The 24,924-nt window shown below is 32.1% G+C and overlaps 1 protein-coding gene across 1 annotated transcript in view; it reads right to left on the minus strand.

Moving 5' to 3' along the window:
- LOC122636104 (A disintegrin and metalloproteinase with thrombospondin motifs 7-like) overlaps window positions 1–24,924 on the minus strand; it is a 191,907-nt gene that overhangs the window by 25,457 nt on the left and 141,526 nt on the right. The window contains exon 8 of the mRNA XM_043827012.1: window positions 16,861–16,978. Within this exon, the coding sequence (XP_043682947.1) occupies window positions 16,861–16,978 (118 nt within the window). The remainder of the gene's footprint in view (window positions 1–16,860; window positions 16,979–24,924) is intronic.

The following is a 24,924-nucleotide window of genomic DNA, read 5'->3' on the forward strand; positions in this document are numbered from 1 at the left end:
TTCAGAATAATTGTGAAATATTCTTTGAGATTGTTTAACGAAAATCTTCGTGATAATTTTAGAATTGTAACATTCTTCTTTGTATAACAGTCGACAAAGATTTATTATTATAATAGACCGAACGATAGTATTAACTGAAGGGAGTAATTTTTGGTTGGTTAAAAAAATCTGTTTCTTCTTTTCTCTAATCTCTCACAGTTCGTCAATTGTTAAAAAATTGAAACTTATATATCCACTATATACTTCCCTAAACTACTTCATAATCCTCATAATTCCCGAGATTGGATGCCCTTTTTTAAATCGTTTATCGACTAAGCAGACAAAACGTAGAAATGTGTGAAGAAAAAAAAAAAAAAAAAAAGAAAAAAAAAAGAAAAATGACGAAGAAGAAAAAGTAACTCGATGACTCACGTAGATGATACTTACGTTGCCATTAAAAAGGTGTCGTATTAATTCGAGAAGTAAAAAAAAAAGAAAATTGAAAAAAAAGAGAGTAGACCCTTTTATCATCTTTTTCTTTTTTTTTTTTTTTCTTTTTTCTCTTAAAAGTCGGAACACATTGAGCGATAGATGGGATATAGGTACAGCTGCAAAATTTTATTGAAACAGAGAGGGAGAGAGAGAGAGAGAGAGAGAGAGAGAGAAAGAGAGAGAGAGATTAAAGAAGGAGTATAACGCTCGTGGTGTTGGTGATAGTGTTGGTAGTAGTGGTAGTGGTGGGAAAAGAGTATTGAGGGGTGGGGAGAGGGAAAAACATTCGGTATGCACGACAAATGTAAATTTCACCGTCAGCTGGAGATACAATCTGGGTTGGCGTATACCGTTTAACGAGAACAATCGTGTACGAGCGCATTGGCAGCCATTGGAAATTTCAAAAGCCCCTCCCATACCTTCCCTCCCTCTCACTCTCATTCTCTCTATCTCTTTCTCTCTTTCTCTCTTTCTCTCTTTTGCTCTATACCTTTCTTTCTCTGTTTCCACATTCAACGACAATCGCCGTTCTTTAATAATCCAACATCGAATATTGGTCTGATTCAAATTGGATTTTTCTCTTGCCGGTATCCGCATAGTGTCATTGATAAATATTTTACACGACTTGGAGTGATATAAAAAAAAAGAATAAAAAAGAGAAAAAGAAAAGGTAAAAGAAGCATAAGCTCGATTAAACATAAAGAAATATGCGACACGAGTATCATCTTATCGACTTCTTCTAATATTAATAAATATCAATTTACACGCTTTAGGATTTAGGAATTTCCTTTTTTTTTCTTTCTTTTTTTTTTATTGGATCGGTATCAGTGCACGATGTTAAATCGTTCGTGTGAAACAAATTAAAAAAATAAAAATAAAAAAAGGAGAGAAAAGAAAGGGAAGAGATACGCAAGAAAAATTAACCTTTCGAGATATAATTAGAAAATTTCTTTGATGATTTTCTATTCGAGTTTCTCTACCGAAGTTTGCTATTTGAACTCGCGTTACGTCAGATTATAACACGCGATGTACATACGGATATAATGTGTCTGAACTCACGAAAATCAAATTAAAACTCGCGGATTCGTATTCCCTTTAACTGCGAGAACTTCGAATTCAAACAGGAGAGCTTTAATATAACACGTACTATGGGAGACACACGTATAGAAACGTGTGATTGTATGCGCTGATACCGGACACTTAAACGTTTGTTTCCGCAAAAACGTACTATGTATACCTACAATTCAAGTACGTATATTCTAGATTAAAATTATATAATATATATACATCTATAAAATATAATGTATAATATAATATAATGATATAATATAATAAAATATATATATAACATTATTAATTATTATTCGAATCAGTATTAAAATAAATATCTATTACTACCCGAATTTATATTTCCTGTATTTTATTTTTGTGACACACACACACACACACACACACACACACACACATATATACATATATCACACGAAAAGAAGATACACGTACGCAGTAATTTATTAGAATTCGTATGGACGACATCAACCGTAGTTTCCTGATTAAAATTAAAAGCACGATGCTGCAATTAAAGCTTGATGAGATTGCCATTGCATCGAACGTTGTTCCAATACTATCTGGATCTATGACTTCGATATTTTTTCTTTTTGTCTTCCTCTACACCCTCTCTCTCTCTCTCTCTCTTTTTCTATTACTCTTTATCTTTACCCCCTTTTCCCTTCGTTCTTGTATATTTCTAAGTAAAGTAAACGAAATCTGCATCACCGTCGTACTCTTTGTTTTTCTCAATGGGTTTCTACCGGCAAAATCGTCGTCGTTTCGTTGATATATAAAACTCCGTTGAGCACGGATTTATTTTAACGACCACGATTTTGATCCTCCTCGAACGATTATTTCCCTTACTTCCCTTTCCATATTCGCTTTATCGCCGAGTTTTATCTAATACCACGTAGATATCGCTTGAATTTTCATTTCTAAATATAACAGCGATTTTTCTGTCTTTTAAATTTAGATTAAATTCGTGGAAATTAAAAATTGCGGCCATGTGAAATTCAAACACATTTCTCTTTCTTCTTCTCCTCCTCTTTTTCCTTCTTTTTTCGTTTTAATACGAGATATAATTTTATATAATTGACTTCGATATTTTCCGAAATTCGTTCCCTTCGAGAATGTTTTGCTTCTTGAATTTTCTATATTTATCTACGTATGTATTGTTCGTGCCTGGCCGATAAAATTAATTTGTTTAAGAAATCTTGTACGAACAAAGTCGTCTTATCGAATAAAATGAATTTGTTTAAAAAGTCGTGTAGATACGTACGTTCGTTGAATAATATCGTCATTATATAGAATCAACACGAATGAATCACGTTTTTCTTTAAATTAGTCAACATTTTCCGAGCTAGATAACGATCGAATATACATACAACGTTTTTTCAACTCGACCCGTTTCTCTTGCAACGACGATTTAAAAAAAAAAAAAAATAAAGAGATAACGAGAAAAAAGTATTGAAAAACAGAAAGAATGATAGACAAAAAAAAGAATGATATTAAAAAAAGTAAACAAAAAAAAAGGGAAGTCGCGGTTTAAAGCTCACTTTACGTTTTAATGGATGTCGTCGTCGTCGTCGTCTACTTCTTCGTCTTCTTCGTCTTCTTCGTCGTCCATTAGGCAAACCGAACGTTGACTTAGGTTATTTCTTTTGTCGTTACGTGAAAAGAACGGAATCGAATGTGGGTCGAGCAAACATGAAAAACATATATATATATATATATATATATATATATATATATATATACATATATAGAGAGAGAGAAAAAGAGAGAGATAGAGGTTGAATATAAAGAAAGAGATAGAGGCTAGAAATAACGCTTATACTAAAGAATAAAAGAGAGAGAGAGAGAGAAAGAGAGAGAGAGAGAGAGAGAGAGAGAGAGAGAGAGAGAGAGACAGAGGACAGAAAACGATTCGTAGGAAATAGCTCCATTTCATTGAGATTTGTACCGCCATTAAAGTTTGTCCGTCTTAATGTCGTAAGAAGTCAACATTGCGATTCTCTTTATCGGTATTTTCCTATCCATTTTCTATACGAGTAGGCTTTTAAAAAAGGCTTTTCCTTTTTCTTTCTATTACTGATACATGTTAGTACTTATACTTATCATTGTCTTTTCTGTCTCGTATTAGCTCGAGTAATCTCGGTTATTTCAACAGAGGGATGTTTTTGTTAAAATTAATCACTTAAATATATCATTACTTTTTATTATACATGCGAAATGTATTTTGGAAATAATTCAAACGATTGGCAAATGACTTTCTTCTTTCAGCGTCTATTCGTTCTTGTACAATAATACGACTTTGGATTTTATTATGTGAACATTTTTTAATTTCGAAATTTACGATCTGGAAAAAAAAAAGAAAAAGAAAAACGAATTAATCCCGTAAAGAGTCGAAAAAGAATAATTGATTTTTTAAATTATCTGGGGACTACCATCCCCTGTTAAAAATTTCAACGTTACTTATCGATCTGAGCCGACGAAACACTCCTAAATATTATATATATATATATACATATATATATATATATATATACATATATATATAAATATAATATTTTAGAATTAAGCGAGTACTATCTGTATGAAATATTTCGAAAAATTTCATTTGTCATTTTATTTCGTCGGAAAATTGTTCATTCGAACTCATCTGACAGGACTCTAAACGATTTTCACTTCTGTCTTTCGTGAAAACGAATAAACTTGCTGGACCATCCGGTAAGCTCGTAAACGTCCGTCAGACTTATCATTCTCACGACATTTTCGAGTAATTGTAAAGGAGTTTTAAAAACTGAAGAGAAGTAAGGATGACACGAAGCTGGATGCTCTGACTTATCCCGTAAAATATATATAATATATATAATCTATATATGTGTATGTATATATATATACAATATATATATAATATATTATATATATATATATCAAATAAATAGGTATGCCTCTTGTTCAACTCCTCAAGAAGATTTCTATTATCTCGGAAATTCGCATTTTAAATGCTGTTCATTATTATTACAACTTAAACACATTTAAAAGCAGTTGTAAACTCATTATCTATTCATTCTGTATATTACTAACGTTATGGTAATAGTAACATTACTTTAATACGTGCTATAATATTTATAAGACGTATAATTTAATTTACTACGAAGATGATTCTTCTGTATAATAAATATATATATATATATATTATTTAACAAATTTATGTTCAGTATTTGATAAGGAATAATAACATTACGATGATTTTAAGTATACGGAAACATACAATAAATAATACAGTATACACACACACACACACACACACACATACACACACTTAAATAAGGATAAAATCTTACAAAGAAAAGAAGCGACGTTAAAAAATGAGAAGTCCGATAGCTACTACGAATATCGTTTCAATTTACCGATTTCTCTCCATCCTATCCCGAGGAACACTGTTAAGAGCCTCGTAAAAATACGCCAACGAGCGACGACTAAACTCATTAACGAGTCGAATACACGCGATGTGTTATGAAAGTGGTCGTAATCAGAGAATGACCTCTTCTCGATATTCCTGGATGTAAACACACATACACACACACACATATATATATGTATATATATACATACACACGTACGTATGTCATACGTACCTTACTACACATACACATATACACTCATGTTAATAACGTATACACATGTACGTAAGTACATTAGTACATACACACATACACATACGTACATATACGTACGTACGTGTACATATGCAAGAGACATATATGTATGCATGCATAGAAAAGTGCATATACAAAGTGCATATACAATAGTAGTACTATACATATATATGCATAGAGAATATCTCACTGCAAAAAAACTTTATTGTTCGGAGTTGCAACATTTGCCATCGCATCAACCCTCGTCATCGAATTATCTTTCCGAATTTTAACATCGACGCTCGTTATCGTTTCGTAAACGTTTAAAGAGCAAAGATCGTAGGTATTCCATTGAATGTGTGACATATCTCATCTTGATTCTCTTTCTGCAAAAACGTATGATCGACGTCGATCGTAATTTTTTTTTTTTCTTTCTTTATTTTGTATACAATCTATATTTCTATTTATTTAATCGGTATTTTATCAATCAACTATAAATATTTTGCATAATAAATGATTAGAAATAATATAATAGTATATGAATATTTTGTTCGTGATTAAATTAATTATACGTCCGAGTTATATCTGGATTATTGATATTTTATTATAAACATTGATCGTTTCTTTAAAAATACCGATGAAAAGTTTAATAATATATTTTGCTTCAATGATAATAGTTTAAACTTTACTAATTATATATATATATATATATATATATATATATATATATAATCTCAGATAGCAGTAAAGTTGTGGAATGATTAAAAGAATATAGCGATGGTTCCGATATATACAGTTTTATATGAACAAATATAATATAACACAAACACTATTATACTTTTATATCCTTGGAATATGTCAGTTCGAAACGACATATATATATACATACATACATACATACATACATACATACATACATACATAATAAGTATTTACATATTTTACCGATTTCAAAGACATCATGAATCGTGAGTAAAGTTTTAAAAGATTGAATTAGTTTGGGCAGCCCGCATCTCTCTTGTCTGTTAAAGAGGAATGTGCAAGAGTCGACTGTTAGACAATAGAAGGATATTGTACAAATTACGTTAGATCTGTGACTGACCGACGAAAATTCGGTTCGATCAGGGAAGCAAATAATCTAACGGAAATACGATAGAAACGGACGTCGATTCCAAACGAAGATTCGATCGATTTAAAGAGACAGAGAGATGGATAGATAGATAGATAGATAGAGAGAGAAAGAGAGAGAGAGAAAGAGAGAGAGAGAGAAAGAGAGGAAGATAGAAATAGAGAGAAGTAGGTCGTTGATATTGACATCTTGCCGATATCGTACTTCCCTCGATCCCGATGCAAATAATTCAACTATCTTGCTAAAAAAATTCGGTCCTTCTGATGGATACCGAAAAATGAACTTTAGATTTTTTTTCTATTTTCTGTTTTTTTTCTTTTCTTTTTTTTTTGGAATTTTCCTTGCTTTTTTCGTTTTCTCTCCATGAAATACATACATGGATACATACCATACATACATATTGAAAATTTTGAAACACTTCATATAAATGGATACCAGAGAAAGAAAAAGATACGTAAAATTTTGTTACAATATTTATGAGTTATTATTTGTTTTGTTTTGTTTTGTTTTTTGTCTTTTAATGATTATTATAACTTACGAATTATTTCAAGTATGCACGTTAAACGTTTTATAAAAACATTACGAGAAGTCTATGTTTTTTTTTAACAGGCATGCTAATTAAGTTATACTATATACATTGTAGACATATCTATTAACGCGAGTCCAAGTTCTTTTATAATAGCCTAATAACATTTAATTAAATTTAATACCGACTTACGATGTGTTAAAAAAAAAAAAAAAAAAAAACAAAAAAAATAAGAACACAATTAATATCTTTTATCATCAAGATTCGTCGAAAGGATCGTAATTCGTATGAGGAACGATAAGACGCCGATTAAAGCTCGTTAATAGTATACAAATATTATCTATGATAAAAAAATTGTATCAATACGTTTATTTATTCAGAAATATTACAATACTATTAGACAAGAATCTAATTAATAAATCTAATTAATCGCTCGATAAATGATAACTTGATTAAGTATTTATAAAGATCGATCGGTACGTAGAATCGATAAAAGTTCTAATAATAAAAAAATGATAAAAGGGAACGGCGAAAAAGACCATAATGATCATCTTCATTATCTCTTAGTGATTCTGTTAGGTCCAACTCCATAAAAATCGCAAAACCGTTCGAACATGTTTTCGCCGTTCCGAAAACGAACGCCTTTTCTCTGTCGGCGAACTAGTAGTCGAAATGGAAAAGAGCTAGGGAAAGGGTGCTTGGTGATAGTTGGAAAAATGAAGTAATCAAGTTAAAGGAGATTTGAGTAAAGCTCTCTTTCTGTAACGACTCGACATTTGTCTTTCTTCCTTAGTGCCTTTCAACATTTTTCTTTCGACTAATACTTTTGCAACTATATACTTAGGGTTGATGTTTATTTTATTTTATTTTATTTTTTTTCTTTTCTTTTTTCTCTCTCTCTTTTTTCATTTCTTTCTTCATTCGAAACATCGAGCGTGCTTCGAGAAATAATATATAAGTATAAATTAAATCATTAATTATATGATTATTACTTAAATAATTAATCGGTTAAGTAATAAATATGTCAAGACTTCTCTACATAATTATGATCATTTATTAATCTCGAAAATAACAAAATTATTATGGGATCGTATTATACATGTACGAACAATATTAATTTTTTAAAAATACTTGCAACATTGACGGTTATTTGTAACTGTGATATGAAGTTAAAAAATTGTAATATAAAAACATTTACATTAGATCCATCTGTCGTTTATCGAAATATTTTCACATACAAGTAAAAAAGAAAAATATGAATTGCACAATTTTTCTGATTTATTATAAAATGTTAAAGGCACATTGGGAATAGAAAAAGAATGATGCAGAAATAATAAAATTTTAGTGAAAGACAAAAACAAAATAGAGAAAGGAAAGAGAACAAAAATGTAAAAAAGAATAAAAATAGGAAAAGTGGATGAAAGAAAGTGAATCGTTCTAACTATCTTTTTTCTGAGATTACGTCTCAAAACTTTCACGAGAATTAAGTATGATACAAGTATGCATATACATAAATACATACATACATACGTTATATCTACTTGTACCGAGATGTGTGTTTAAGGTTGTCGTATTTACTTTCAGACATTACGAGTTTCCCCTTTGAGTTTTTCCCTGTATTTAACGGTTACGTCAGTTTACGAAAGGTCTTCTAATTAGTCCGTTAATTATTATTCGACTTTAAAAACAGACCAAGTTATATAAAACGAATAAATATCGTGCTTGGAAATCGGACAACAGAGATCTTTATCCATGAGTTTTTATTGTTCGCATGACGTGCATAAATATTTCTTTTTTTTATGTTTTTTGTTACATTTCTTTTCTTTTCTTTTTTTTTTTTTTTTTTTTTTTTTTTTTGAATCTCGCAGTATCAGCACAACGACGTTTTGATAAAAATTAGGCACTTCCGTCTCCTTCCGGTTGGCTTACCGAGAAAAAAAAAGATAAAGAGAGAGAGAGAGAAGGGGTTAAAGCAAAAGGAAGAAAGAAGAAGGAAAGAAAAGTAAAGAAGAGGAAGATGAAAAAGAAGAAGAAGAAGAAGAAAAAAAAGCATAATGGACGCCGTAAATTTCGGAGATCTAATTAGGAAAGGAAGGTTCACTTTTTCCTTCCTGGATGACCCATTTCGCCACTGCATTAGTTTCCTCTTTATTCACAAGACTTTCTTTCACTCTATCTCTTCCTCTCTCTCTCTCTCTCTATATATATATATATATTTTATTATATATATTTTTATATATTATTATATAAAAGTATGAATATATATATTTATATATTTCTTCGTCTTTCTTTCGATTAGAAACATGCACCTGTTATCCGTTTAGCATTTAAATAAAAAAATTCTTATCAACGATAACTAGTCGAACGTATATACAAAATGACGATCCTTCAACCAATCTAAAAATTATGAAACCGCAATAAAAAGCCATCTTTTTCTTCCTTTAAAACGGAACAAAAAACGATGCCACGTGATTTTTCATCGTTAGAAATAATCAAATAGAACGCCTAGTATCGCAATGGTTCAGTAACGTAAACACTTTTTTCTTTCTTCTTCTCTTTCTTTCTATTTTCTTTTTTTTTTTTTTTTTTTTTTCCTTAAAAACGATTTTTCGTTATTACGTATGCATTCAGAAGTAAAAAAAGAAAAGGAAAAAAATAAGAAGATTCAATGAGAATTTATCTAATATTTCAATTGAACGAGTAACAAGTACGTACTCAAACATAAATATTGTTCCCTTGACATTTTCAATATAACTTTGGCTAACGTTATTATCGAATCTTATCGTAACAATCGTTTCACGAGATATCATCGTCATCACGAAGTGAGAATCTCTCATTGAATTTCTCTCTAAGTTTTGGCTCCGTTGCTCGGCCATCGACCAACTTTCTCAGCTTAATTCGGTAATAAAAGACGTTCGAAACAGCGATCCTGCGAAAAGATGTCTTTATATCCGGCAGTTAACCTCCTTTTATCGTAGTGTTAATCTTTAAAATCGAATAGGTTCGAGCGGCTATAATAAGAAAAGTCCAAAGGAACGGACATTTTCTTATCGCATTCGAAATACGACGTTTAGTAATTGTTATCCAAGTTTATTTTTTATCAAAGAAAACTTCTCGTCCTATTCGAACTTTTATAATTTCAAACGTTAAAGATAATATCAAATTTGTATACATCTTGACGTATTTGTTAACATCTACGAGAGTTATTAATGATGAATTTATGGGCGTGTTAAAATAATGTTAATTATTATAAGTCGTAATAGTTTACAGAGATATACATGTCTGAGAGATTTTTCGAATTCGAAACGATTTTTATATAGTTGATATACTTGTATACTCATTAGTATGTTTATTTATATCATCAAAAATTACAAAAAAAAGAAAAAATAAAAAAAGAAAAAACAATTCAATAGAAGAAATTAATTCGCGAAAGAAATGAATTCGATTCTCAAACGGATTGAAAAAAGTCGAATTCGATGATAGGAAATTGTAAAAGAACTTATAAGAAGCTTTTCAATTTTTCAAACAAATTTTTCATACGATCATGTTCGCTTATTGTTAAATCCTGAAGAAAGAAAATTAAAAAAGGAATTCTTTTTTCTTTTTTATAAAAAAAAAAAAAAAGACTCGCTAACAGTTTCAAAATGTAAGATCCGTAAGTCCGATTAATTTCTTTTATAATAATAAAATCAGAGATAAAGAAAATACATATTATACAAAGTTACGTGGTGGAGAATAAACTTTCTATTGGAATCACGAAAGAACACGTAGAGTTTGTTAACGATCCATTAGTTAAATCTCAACGCGTATTTCTTTTTTCCGACGTGTTGTCGTCATTGTTTTCGAATCGAACAGCTGTTTCTTTTTCATTACAAACGAAACGAAACAAAATGGAACAAAACGAAATGAAACGAAACGAAACGAAACGAAACGAAACGAACGTTTGTTCGACATGAGACCTTCGGTCGTTTGCCTTTCTCGTTGCAACTGCTTCGTTATTAACGATCGTAAACGGCAAATTAACCAGATGAGCGTATCGACTCATTCAATTAGCAGACACGCACTGTGAGAGCGTCGAAACGTGTGATTAATAGCGCTTTCATCGGGAGGACAGCGTTATAAGCATGGCGCGGCGTGTGTCACCAACCTTGTATGTATATACGTATATATATGTATTTATATGTGTGTGTATATATATATATATATACATATATCGAATATTCACGTAGCGATCGATCGAAACAGGTCGGACGATTCTCGTCATTTCGCACGTCGCTTTGACAGAATTTATTGTCTTTGCTATTGAAATTAGAACTTGATATTATAAATATTAATAAATATTCGATTAAACGATACATCTCTATCTATCGAATAAAACATTGATATCTAAGAATTATGACGAGTATTACTTATGTTATACGTAATATGATTAAAATTATTCTTCGAATTAATTATCGTGGAATTGATACTGAAATAAATGATAAAAAATCATAGATGTATATATGATGGATAGATCGTTGGTTCATTAAAAAAAAAAAAAAAAAAATTAAAAAAAAATAATAATAATAGAAATAGAGAAAAGAAGGAAAAAAGGAATGATCGGTATACCGTACATTTATATCTCATAAACGTAAAATATATCAAAGTACTTATACAAATGTAACGTGTAAGTAAGTACGTAGTCTTATTTCGAGGTTTAATTAAACTTTCTTTCTGACGAGAACTCTCACGCGAACCGTAGCTTCGGACTTCCGGTATAAGTAGAACTGTTTAAAAAATTGGAATGACGGGACACGCGACATCCAGGAATGTCTTTGTCGACTGTACCATAGATTGTTATCCGCCGTGCCCTTTTAATATCATTTCTTTTAACGTTGCTTTCGAACTAGTAGGGATTCGTTTCTCTGATAAATAGTCTTTCTCTCTCTTCCTCTTTTCTCCTGTCTCTCGATGATAGGAGACCATAAAAAAAATGACGTCAATTACGTCGCACGCGATAAGAAATTCGTTCTTTCTCTATGATCGAACATGGCGTCAATGAAAGGAAGTAGCTGTTAGGGTGCTAACGTAAAAAAAAAAAAAGAAAAAAGAATCGATGTCTCTTGGAAGTTAAAAGAGAACAAAAAAAAATACAGACACTACATAGAATACGTTTCTTTCTTTCTTTCTTTTTTTTTTTATTTTTTTATTTTTTTATTTTTCCTATATTTCATTTTTTCCAATACGAAGTATCTCTCAGAAGTAGTATTTCAAGCTCGATGAAATAATCCGCGTGCTATTAATTAAAGTTCTTTTGTTTAAATGTCTTCGTCGCGTTAACGATGGATAGAAAATAATATAAGAGAGAGAGAGGGGGGGGGGAGGGGGAGAGAAAGAAAGAGGGAAAAAAGAAAGTGCATCTCGTTCAGCTTTCCTTTTTTTTTTCTTTCTATCTCTATCTCTATTTCTATCTACTTCTATCTCTATCTTTATCCTTCTCACTCGTTTCACTTGCCAAAGTATTTTTCGTAGTGCTCCTAACGTAAAGTAAAACGATTCATCGCGACGTAACCCGCGGTTTCGAAAGAGAAAGAGAGAGAGAGAGAGAGAGAGAGAGAGAGAAAGAGAGGGGAAGAGAGAATTACATGCATATATATTTCTCTCGAAAGAGAGAAAGAAATAAAGATGGAGTGAGGGAAACCAAAAGAAAAAAAAAAAGAAAGAAAGAAAAGAAAAAGAAAAAAAATTGAAAGAGAGAGTGAAACAGAGAGACAGAGAGACAAAGTGAAAGAAAGAGAAAGAGAAGAAAGTTAAGAGAGACGTAGGAATGCGAGAGGATTTTACGACGAGTACAACGATTTCAGTGGCGGCGCTCACTTCTACGAGATCGATCGAGGAAATAAAAAGCGAAGCTGTAAAAAGTAAGGAAGCCAACGGGTAAACGAGTCCGGCTATTCGTACTAGACGAAAAAACGCCTTTAGAGAGTAGATTTTTAGAGACACTTTGCGCGTTCTGCTCTTTGTAAACTCCCGATACTTTAACGTCGAACTATACTTCTCTCTCTCTCTCTCTCTCTCTCTTTCTATTTTTTCTCCCTTTTTTTTTCTCTTTCCATTGGTTATCCAGGATATCGTCCTGTCGCGAAAAATACATACAGTTGGATATTCGTTGGAACCGGGCAGTTTTATAAAATGGCAGTCGTAAAAATTTTCTACGAGTACTATGTGAAAGAGAAAGACAAAGAGGGATGATAACGTACATATCGATGTATCGCAAGTGGAAAGAAGATAAGATAATAGAACCTGGGATATCGTTTGATGGCGACGTTAACACAATATCCGAAATGTATTTCGTTCATACGGAATAATCATTTTCTCTCTTTACGACTCCTTTCTCATGATATCCTTGAGGAAATTTTTGACGAAGAATATTTCTGAACTTTTTCCAAATACATTTTCGAGCAACGTTAACGAGTAAATTTAAAAATATACCGAATTTCACACTTTTATTTCTTCTTCTTCTTCTTCTTTTCTTTTTTTCTTTCTTTCTTTCTTTCTTTCTTTTTTATTTCTCTTCCTTTTTTTTTTCAAATACGTAATTTCGTTCGGTTGACGATTTTGAAACGCGACACCCTGTATATTTATTTCGTGCTCTCGCGAAATTAGATTCGTTTTCTACCCCTTGTTTTTTTTTCTTCTCTCTCTCTCTCTCTCTTTCTCTCTCTCTTTCTCTCTATCTATCTATCTCTACTCGACCGGCCTCCTCGTACGGCGTAAGAAAGAATTACACGCGGTTTACAGACGTATAATTAATTGTAGGAAGTTTTATCGACTTCTCGACAGAGCGCTCGTTTTCAACGTTATTAATGACCCGAGAAAGAAAAAGAGTAAGAGAGAGAGAGAGAGAAAGAGAGAAAGAGAGAGATTTTATTGCCACGACCCCGAATGGTGGACGTGTATCTCGTGTTTGCTTTCTCTCTTTATCTCTCTCTCTCTCTCTCTCTCTCTCTCTCTCTCGCTCTCTCTCTCTCTCTCTTCTACGAAGATTAAATTCAATCTAATACGCGGTCAAGTAAGTAAGTACTTATGTGTATTTACGCAAGCAGGTGTGAAACACCTTTACGCACGCATTGTTGCGTGAGTCGATGGACGCTATAAAGACGGCGTTAATGTTCTTTGACGGAATTAGAGTAACGTTATGGGTAATTTTCTTCTTATTGTACAAACATATACACGAAGACAAATAAAGGATAAAGAAAGACAGAGAAGGAAAGAGAATATATTCAGTTTATATGTTTCATCGAAATCGTATCGATCATGCGCGATTGAAAAATGACGGCAATTTTCATTCATCCTTCTTGTTGTATTATCTCGTTTCAAAGTATCACGTTCTATTCTGTCGTTTCGCGTTTTCCTCGACGTTTAACGGGATTGAACGTCTACGGGGAAATTTCAAATTGATTATAGACGTAGAAATCATTTGTTTCCATCATATCGAAATTCTCATCTACGTGTATACATATAAGTTTTAATTTCTTTTCTTTTTTATATATACCGAGTAAAGATCGTTTCTACTTATTGATTGAAATTTTAGTATTTGATATATATTTGTTTCTAATAATTTTCTAAATTCTTATTCGTTCGATTTAGTATTATTTTCGATTAATACATAGCTTACGTGATTATTGGATATATCGTACGAAAGTTTTCATTTTTAAAGAATATATAGTTAAATTATATGTAATAATGTGAAAGTTGAATTAAATGAAAATTGAATCGAAAATGGATAAATAATAATATTTATTATTTATTAAGAAAAAAAAAAGAGAGAGAGAGAGAGAGGGAGAAAAGAAGACGATTTCATTCGTATTAAAGAATTCTTCACGATTTTCTAATTTCCTTAATTCCATATAAAAAATAAAAGATATAAAAAATAAATCTTTGTATATACAAATAATTTTTATTTAATAATCCTCTCCCTCTCTCTCTCTCTCTCTCTCTTTCTCTCTCTCTCTCTCTCTCAATTTTTTCACATAAGAAAGATCTAACTCTTTCACGAATACGTCCAAAGGGAATTAACGCGGGTAATTAATTCTTTAATTAATTCCCTAATCTGGCGTCGTTTCTTCACATGCTTCGTTCTTTTAAGCAGACATATCAGTAAGCTCACCATGCTCGAAAACCTGTCTGTCTGTCTGTCTGTCTATCTGTCTGTCCGTCTGTCCGTAAGTTCGTACGTACGTCCGCCGTCCGTTGCACCTTCTTTCGACTCGGAAAAATAAAGCCCAGCCGACATTTATATCCCGCGGGATGTTCCCGACACGCTAGCGAAAATTTCATTTGGGTTCCTACGAAATAATCGTAACATTTTAGAGACGATGTCTATGTGATGTTATCTGATATTAAATTTAACGCGCAATACTCATAAAATAACCGTGAAAAATAATCGTACGCCCAAATTTCGCGTCGTAAAAGTAACGAGATTTTTTTTTTTTTTTTTGGTCTTTTTTGCTTCTTTTTTTTTTCATTTTGTTATTTTTCATTTATTTAATTTTTTTCTCGCTCAAACGCGATTATAGAGTCGTTAGGTTATTATAAATATATATATATATATATATATTCTTTTTTCATATTAATAAAAATATATTTTTGATAAAGATTTTCGTAAGTCGTGCGATTTAAAGTTACTAAACGTAGAGAGATAAAAAATATACCCAGGTTTTTATTACCATTATTATCGTTTATTACGTAAATGGATCTTTTTACCCTTTCTTTCTTTCTTTCTTTCTGTTCTCGTTCGTAAGCGTAACGAAATCCTAATATTATTATAAATATATACTTATATATATATTCTTTTTTTTCAAATCAATAAAAAAAAAAAAAACATTACAAATTTATTCAAACATTATAAAAATACGCGTATAACAATTCTTTGATAAGTCGCACGATTTAAGATTTCTAAACGTAGAGAGATAAAAAAATATACGTATGTTTCTATTACTATTATTATTATTATTATTATTATTATTACTATTCTTTTTTCTTTCTTTCTCTTTTTTCATTTCACGTTTACACACTTGTTAGTTTCGTTTCGCGTGCGAACGTAACAGTCTCCTACGTTGTAAGATATCGCAACGTATTGCATCTCCTGATATTAACGTTCGTGAGAAACGTCGGGTTTCGAAGTGAGACGGTTTACGAAAATCGACGTGAATTAATATTTAACCGGTTTAAATTCAAACGCGATAATCACGCATGGTGCACTCGAAATGACCACGGTGTATATACGCGAAACGTATTCCCTGGTAGTACATCGTGCCGCAACGTAATTACCGGGTCTGCGTGATAGCACGCAGGTGGTCTGCCGGCTAATTTTTACCTGATACGCAGTCCTCTCTCTCTCTCTCTCTCTCTCTCTCTCTCTCTCTCTCTATTTATCTATCTATCTATCTATCTATCTCGAAAGATAGAGAGAGAGAGAGAGAGAGAGAGAGAGAGAGAGTTACGAGAAAGACTGGTTCGCCATAGCAAACGCTCTTTCGTTCGTTGAAAAATTCGATAATTCCTAACGCAACGAATTTCATCCAACCAAAAAAAAAAAAAACATTTCGATATATCTCGAAAGCTATCGTAAAAAAAATGTTAAGTTTAAAAAATTATCGCATATGCGAAATATTGTCCTGTAATAATGAACTTAAATTTGACTTTCGATAAGTCCGACCAATCGTACGTTTTCACTACTGTCGATCTATCTTGATCAACGATCGAACATCGTTTCGAAATTTCGAAACGAAAGGAAGTTATATTTTTTTCATTTTGTCAATCAATCTTTTGGTAATCATACTTTTTTTCTTTTTTTTTTTTTTCGAGATCCCATACACGAAATATAATCGATGTATAATAAGATACGACAGATCTATAAATCGATAGATCTATTTTGACGAAAAGTAATAAACTACTTTTTATATATACAAAAAAAAAAAAAAAGAGAAAGAAAATACAGATAGACAAGAGATTGATTTTGAAAAAGATTTAAGATAAAAGAAGTGGTATTATCTTACGAGCTATTATACTCCTTCTCTTCTTTAACCATAAGTCCTCGTTTCCTTCGTTCTTTGTCCTTAGCCATATCCAGAAGAGAGTTTCTTGCAACTCGGCCGCAGCAATTGCCTTCGAAATCTAAAATGCAAGTAACTGTATGTTTACCGAGATTACCATTCATCTACATGAAGAAGGAGGAAGAGGAAGAGGAAGAGGAAGAGGAAGAGGAAAAGGAGGAACAGGAGAATGAGGTTCTCGAAGTAACCGGCGAATCATTTACCGAGAAACGATGAAGCATCGAGTATCTACCATTGATTAAGATTTGTAAATTTACTTTGTTACTTTGTTAAAAACATTATTTGATTGAAATATTATCATTCGGAAAATCAATCATGTAAATGTTCGATAATGGTTGTATATTGGCAAAAAAGAAATGGTAATCGAAAAATTATTTTTGATATGTATTTTTCTATGATTTAAAAAACAAGCTATTTTAAAAAATAAACGAGTTCACTTTGTGAAATTCCACCGAGGGAATTGTTTATTTTCTTTTTCCTTTCCTTCTTTTTTAATGGATTGAAATACGACCTCTTTACGGACCAAGCTTCGAGAAATATTTTGATATACACACACACACATACACACACACATATATATATATATTTGTTAGATTTTGATATCTCGTTATTTTATTAAATTTTTTCGTTATACCTTCAAAGTAAAAGTAAAAGAAGCAAAACATAAAAAAGGAAGAAAAAACCATACAAAAAACAAAAGCAAGGAAAGGAAGAAATAAGAAAGAGAAAGAAGAAGGAGGATAGAAAGAAATTATCGAAAAATTATCGACGAAGAGTAGCTCGACCAAAAAAAAAAAAAAAAAAAAAATGGACGAATTTTGCGGGTCTTTATTTTTTTCACTCATTCCTTTTGTTTTTTTATTTTACTTCACTTTAGTTTATTTTATTTTATTTTAAGTGTTTTCGACGTTGTCAAAAAAATTTGCAATTCGTAACCGTACTCTATATGTACGCGTCGAAGCGATGTCATATATATCGAGCGAGTGGTGTAATCGTACCCTTGGGACTGCGAATTCAAAAGAGGGGGTGCAAGCTGTGTAGTAGTAGTTCGCTCGACGAGACGTGCTAGAAACCAGTCTGCCAGTGGCGGCTCGTTCGCGTCAGCAAGACAACCTACGTTCCTGTAGTGTCCTCGAAAATGAAAGGTAGGCGAGGACCAAACGAGCCCGGAGACACATTTTGACCTCCGCGATCGGACGTCGTTTAAACGTGGTTTGGTACCTCTGGGAACAGCTGTCTCTCTTCTCGAAATCAGCTAAATCTAGTGCAATGCTAACTCGTTAAGATAGCCATGCTCGTTGTCCCCGTCGTGGCAATTTTTTTTTTTTTTGCAAAAATATATTTCAAATATTATTTTCTTTTTTCATCGACTTAAGAACGATTTTTTTTGGGGGGGGAGGGGTAAAATAAAAGTAAAATTTGTAAATCGTGTATCGTGAAAATTATCAGTCCATATCTAGCGCCATGCTAACTCGTTGAGCCGTGCTTAAGAATTTTACTGGAATATTATGTATTTCAAATATTTTAGATATTATTCTCTTTCTTTTTTTCCTTTACGTATTGAGATTATTGTTGTAATTAATTTATAAAGTTATACATATATATATATATATGTGTGTGTATATATATATATATATATATATATATATATATATATATATTTCGTATAATTTTTATTTATACTTTTTGTTGTCTTGGAAGTTTAAAAAATATAAGAAAATATTTTTTTGTTTATAAGAAACTATTCCTTTGATAAGAATATACAGTTATTTATATACACATTTATATACGATTACTTTTTTTTTTTCTTTTTTCTTCGAACACAAAATTACAACCGTAAGGAACTGAAAACTCGAGTTTATAAATCTTAATTAAACGTGCAAACGTACCGAATTATATATACTTACAATCTATATCCATTTTATTTAATACTGTTAATTTTCAAATCATTTTTCAAACATACGTTTTTCTTAATTTGGAAGTCGGCACCATCAAAGAAGTCGATTATTTATTGCGCCAATGCGAATAAGCCTTTTCCGTGTCGTACCGAAAAATAAATTTTCTAAGGTCTTGAGACGGTAAAGAGAAAAATTATTTCAGTCGCGCGGTCGAGGCAAGTAAATTCCAAGAAAACAGAGAGTACGATTTCTACGCGATGTTTTAAGCGTAGAAAGATTGCTACGTTGCACAAATACACACACGTAAATACATATATATACACGCACAACAAGTTACCTACCCTTTCAGTAGGAAAAACATGACACTATTTCCCGGACGAAACATTGCGAGCTTTAAGTACCTTGGAAAGTCCCTAGATAGGGAAAAGGAGTGGCTCAAGATAGAGAAAGAGATTTAATCCTCTATATCTTTCTCTATCTCCATTATTTTCCAATTAATGGATACAATTTTATAATTTATAATGGCCTTAATACGATATGTTGAATCACGATTTCGTATATCGATGTTTAATGTTTAATGAGATATGTTTGATTATTATAGGTTGTTTATTTTTCTAATTCTTTATAAAGATAATTCTAAAAAGATAATAAAGATATTTTCTAAAAGTTATTATATATTGGGTCAGTCGTTTGAAATCAGTATATATGATAAAACTGAGAAACCCACGAATTTGTAAAATAATTTATAACATTTTATAATATAATAAATGATTTCGTATGGGACGTCGTCGAATTTGTTTAAACAAATGCCATGATATCGCGAAAAGAAAAAAATATTATATGTGGTTCCATTTAAAAAAGAGAAAAGTGGATTTGACTTTGAAATTGCTTTTGAATTTGACTGCAGGTCGGTCGACCTGTAAAAAAAAAAGAAAAATAAAAAGAGAAATTGCCACCGTACGATGTCATACGTTCATCATACCAAACAAATTCGTAGAAAAAAAAAAAAGAAAAAAAAAACAAAAAGAAATTCTTTTTTTGACGAGCTTCAATCCCTCGCCATAGAGAGATATTTCCATTTTTCGAGATTTCGAAATAAAACGGACACCCTTTATATTAAATGTTATCAAACGAACGAACCGTAACAATATTATATATCCATCGAAGCGTTGAATTCTGCGAAACGAATCTTTTTAAGAAGCTTCGAGGAAAAGGATCGCTTCGATAAAAAGAAAAAGAAAAAAAGAAAATAGAAAAATAAGATGTCGGAAGGTTGAATCATCGCTTTAGCTATCTATCTGCTCATATTTTTTTCTTGCCTATTATTTTTATATATTTTTTTTTTCTCTTTCTCTCCAATAATTTTTTTTCCCTATCCGATCGGATCTTGAATTGCGTTTATTGCGTGGATCGTAATAAAACGAATACATTTCTACGTTTTCACGAGATGGCCAGGTTAGGTAGGTACTTAACTATCTAATCGAAACCTATGGGATACTATTTCAAAGAGCAGGATATATACCTTTTATTATCGCGAATTCGCATTGCGTACATTCGCATGGGACACGAGATCAATTTCGTTTTCCTACCATCGGAGATATCCAAAGCAACGTGTTGCTGCAAGGTACTCTGTGTCTGACTCGTGACCTCTAACTCCCTACCTCTCCCATCTATAAACCCCGTCACCCTCTTCTCCACGTCAGCCCGTCAACCCGTAACCCCCATTTCCCCTTACTACCCCTTCTTCATCCAAAGCTTTCTACAGGAAACCTTGTGAATGGCGACACCCTTTCGTAATTGAATGCTTAAGCTGGCCGAGCGAACCAATTTAAATGCATTAGAGTTTAGGAACTTTCTTATTAACTCAAGGTATCCCGTGATCGGATTCAACCGTGCCATTTGTATATTGAATATTTCATGACTGTATAAGAGTATCAGACAGACATACCGTATATCCTTAAATCTGGCATACGTTCTCAACCTCTACACGCAATGGACTTATCGCCAGACATCATCTATTTATGTACGTATATCTCAATTTCGTTCCGATGCAAATTTTTCTATCCATACGTGACCAGGGATTATTTTTTTAGTTAAGATGGTAACGATGTGTGTATGTATATTTTTGTTTTATTTCGGTTTTTTTTTTTTTTTTAATTTTCTAATCGAAAGGTAACGTAGATCGAGAAAAATCGTTCGAAGTTTTTCACGCTTCGTTTATTTTCTTTCCTTTTTTTCCTCGAAAGTTGATATTAATTATAATGATTTGAAATATATATATATATTTTTCTATATATAAATTCGTATATGCAAAAATTTTAAAATACGTATACGATATCGTTCTGAGATGATTTTGCATTTATAAGAGTTTAATGAAGAAATATCGTCTGCTTCGAAAGATTCCTTTAGAATTCCACGAAAGAAACCAAAAAAAAAAAAAAATAAAAATAAAAAGAATAAAAGAGAAACGTAATTTGAATTCTCGTTGCAAATGGACTTACGCTTTTCCCATGCATTTTAATCTTAACAAGTAAATATCGCTGGTGTATAACGAATCACCTGTATTGATCCAGTAAACATTCTATGAAGCCCCGTTTGACGAACTTCGCTAAAATAACACTTTTAAGTAACATCGAATGCGAAGAACATGTAAACATTGAACGGTTCGGTTGACACCGACACGTTTCATTGTATAAACTATCACTCAGCTAGTTTTGTTTTCAAAGAGTATCGAATCGAATGAAATTTTATTATTAGAAAAATAATTAAAATAAAGGAACAACAGCAACGATAAACCAACACCGTTATGAATCATTTTTCGAGATCGTTTAATCATGATTCAACGAATCATCTGATTTTTAATAAAATTTCAATTAAATCTATTTAATTCGATTAGTTTGATAAATAAAAATGGATACGAATAATATCGGATAATATCATAAGACTAATACGATCTAAATTTGATAGAGTCCGCATGCGTTAGAGTATTCCATTTTGTTCGATTTGTATTCTAAAAAGTCTTCTAACTCGTTACTATCTCGTCATTCTACCTGTCCTATACCTGAAAGCAACTTCACCATGAGGGTGAAAAATCACCGGTGCGCACCTACTGGCAATTGTTCCCACAAACCCTCAGAATACATGCGTGATGCGATATTTCAGTTGTCGCAATTAAAAAAGAGAAAAACAAAAAAAAAAAAAGAAAAAAAAAAATCGCACCAATGGATCGCAGAGTTTCTATGCCCGGGATAATTGGGGTAGAGCAATAGCGCGGTTCTTTTTTCTTCTTTTGTCCTTCTCTCCCAAAAACTCCAATACTATTGCAAATTTAATCCGAAGAAAAGAAAAGAAAAATTATACGCGAGAAATCCTGCTGTAGAGATAAAAATGAAATAATTAAATAATTCGAGATTTTTGTAAAAGAGAATTAAAATCTACATATATCGATGAAATACAAGTGTAATACTTTTTCATTATAAACACTTACAATAGCGATATTATAATCGAAAGCGAAAACGAATAAATCCACGGATACATACGTATCCATTAAATACAAGAATAATATCTTTCTTTCAAAAAAAATTAACAATAACAATAAAAATATTCGAAAGACTCGACTTAGAATTCGCTGATAAATCGATCGATCGATCGATCGATCGATCGATGGTTCGATCGTCTTTCGTAACTGGAATAAAACCTTTACTCTTCTAATGTTTATTACGACAGGAAGGAACGAACGTTGGTCGAATTTCGAAGTAGAGTCTACTGTACGAAGATGCCTGTTTTGCATCCGAGCAGTTTCGATCCCGTTTTATATCTATATAGATATTCCTGATATACTTAAGTAGAGAAATATTCTGCTCACGGATTCGGTTTACGTGACGTCCCCATCGAAAGGAGCTCGATGGTCGATGGTTGGTGACGAGGGAACCGAAGTAAAGAGAAGGTATGGGGTAGGTAAGTTAAAGGGGTAGGAGTAGGAGTAGGAAATTGAGACGGTAGGGGTAGGTGAGGGATAGGGTAGTTGGGCTAGTGATAGTCTTTTCAACCCTCCAAGTGTCGTAATGAAGACGTGCAGCCTAATCCAGAGAAAGGACCGAGTCTAATCCATGAATTATTGCCTCTCGATGTCTCGACCACCATCCATCCCCACTATCCACTCAACCCCACCCATCAACCCCCACTCGTTCTTCCTTTCCTCTTCTTTCCTCCTCTTTCTTCCTTTTCGATCTATTAATTCGCGTCGAGCGCACCGTGTGTCGCCATTTTTTCAGTCACCGACGTTTGAAAATCCATCGCCCGTGTCAATCCCTTCCACTCTATTTTCCTTTTCCATCTCTTTCCGTAACTCCACCTCTCCTATTCGCTTCTCTCCCATTCTTCCTTTCCCTCCCTTCCGTCTCTTCATTTTAAACGCGCGCTCTGATTATTCGAGCATTGTTTTTCGCGTAATTCATAGGCGTAGGTATTTACTCAACATCGTTCTCTACGACATAGACGATAGAGAAATGTTTTCTTTTTATTATAATAATAAGTTTGTGATGTTTAATCGTTAAAGATTATATTCGAAGGATCGTTTCGATGACGTCGTATATTGTTATTACTATTATTATTACTATTTTGTTCTATTTTTCTTTTTTTTTTTTTTGGCTCGAGTGGATTTTCTGGAATTCTTATTAACATATTAGATAAATGTCAAATTAAGTGATGTTAATTAAATACAAAAACTTTTACTCTTTCTTTCAAAAATGTCCTTCTCTCTTCTTATTTCTTTCTTTTACCTTTTCCTTTCTCACATATCAGCTATAATAAAATAATAATAATAATAATAATAATAATAATAATAAAACGAAATGGAGATCACGCTCTCCCATCTTAACTTTAAATATCGTCAGGACACGAATCTACGCCAATGCGTTCATCAACGACGAGACGCGCGTGTGTCTTGCATTTCTACGACAAAGGAGAACAAACAAGAAAAAGAAAGAAAAGAAAAGGAAGAAAAAAAAAGAAGAAAAAAGGAAAAGAAAAGAAAAGAAAAAAGAAGAGAGAGAGAGAGAGAAAAAAAAAAGGAAAAACAACAAGAAAAATACGCGAGTGAGAAGGGTAGGTACGCTGGTAGTATAGTATTATAAAAGGAGTGGAAGAGAGTATAGAGGAGGATCGAAGTGGAAAAAGGAGTGGATATGAGCCCGCTAAAACGAGCCGACGTTTTTAAACGTCCCACGAGTGCGTGTCACAGACATTCATACACATACAAATAGAGACAGAGAGATAATATGGAGCACATATATCCCTAGACAATGACGCGTGTACGATAGGATAATATAACCGGTGAGTGTGCAAACGTTTCCATATCTCGCGAGAAATTATCCTTGTTACGTATTGTCTCGCTACGTCGTCGCCTACGGTGAATCGTCGCGAAAGGATATAATTGTTCGACAAAAAGAGAGAGAGAGGAGGGGTAAAAGAAAATTGTCTACTTTTTCAACGATCCTTAACGAACGGATATTTGTCTAACCTCTTGTAAATGCCCACGAAGAAGTTACATATTTTTTCCAGGGCAATAGTTACATGTGTATGTATATATCACATGTAATATACAGTATGTCCTATTTATTTAAATATTTAAGTATTTTCTAAAAGATCGAAAATAGAAAAAAAGAAATGTCATAACAAATCAACGTCGAATGATATTAGAGGGTATACATAACGTGTAAATAATTTTCTGCATTTTTCTGCATCGATGGATTCAGAAAAATGCAACTGCATTTTCTCTTTCAATGGAAAGCTATTTTTTCGACTGGTAATAGAAAAGGTATAAGATATGAATTTTCTGATTTAACGAAGTGCGAAATATTTAAAGAGTACGAAATATAATATTAATCGGATTATTTCGATCGAATAAGTTCAATGACTTTTAATTTTTCTTATCGAACGCACCCTGTATATTTCTAATTAATTAGATGCTTTAATCAAATTATTTTTAAAATATTACGAAACGAATTGTATTAAAAAAAGGATCCTATCCGTCGTCGGAGGAAGACTGCTCGAAAAACATTTCCATACGAATTTGTTTTCCTATTAATAATTACGATTATTAATTATT

This window comes from Vespula pensylvanica, chromosome 20, assembly GCF_014466175.1.
Source record: "Vespula pensylvanica isolate Volc-1 chromosome 20, ASM1446617v1, whole genome shotgun sequence".
Classification (NCBI taxonomy): Eukaryota; Metazoa; Arthropoda; class Insecta; order Hymenoptera; family Vespidae; genus Vespula; species Vespula pensylvanica.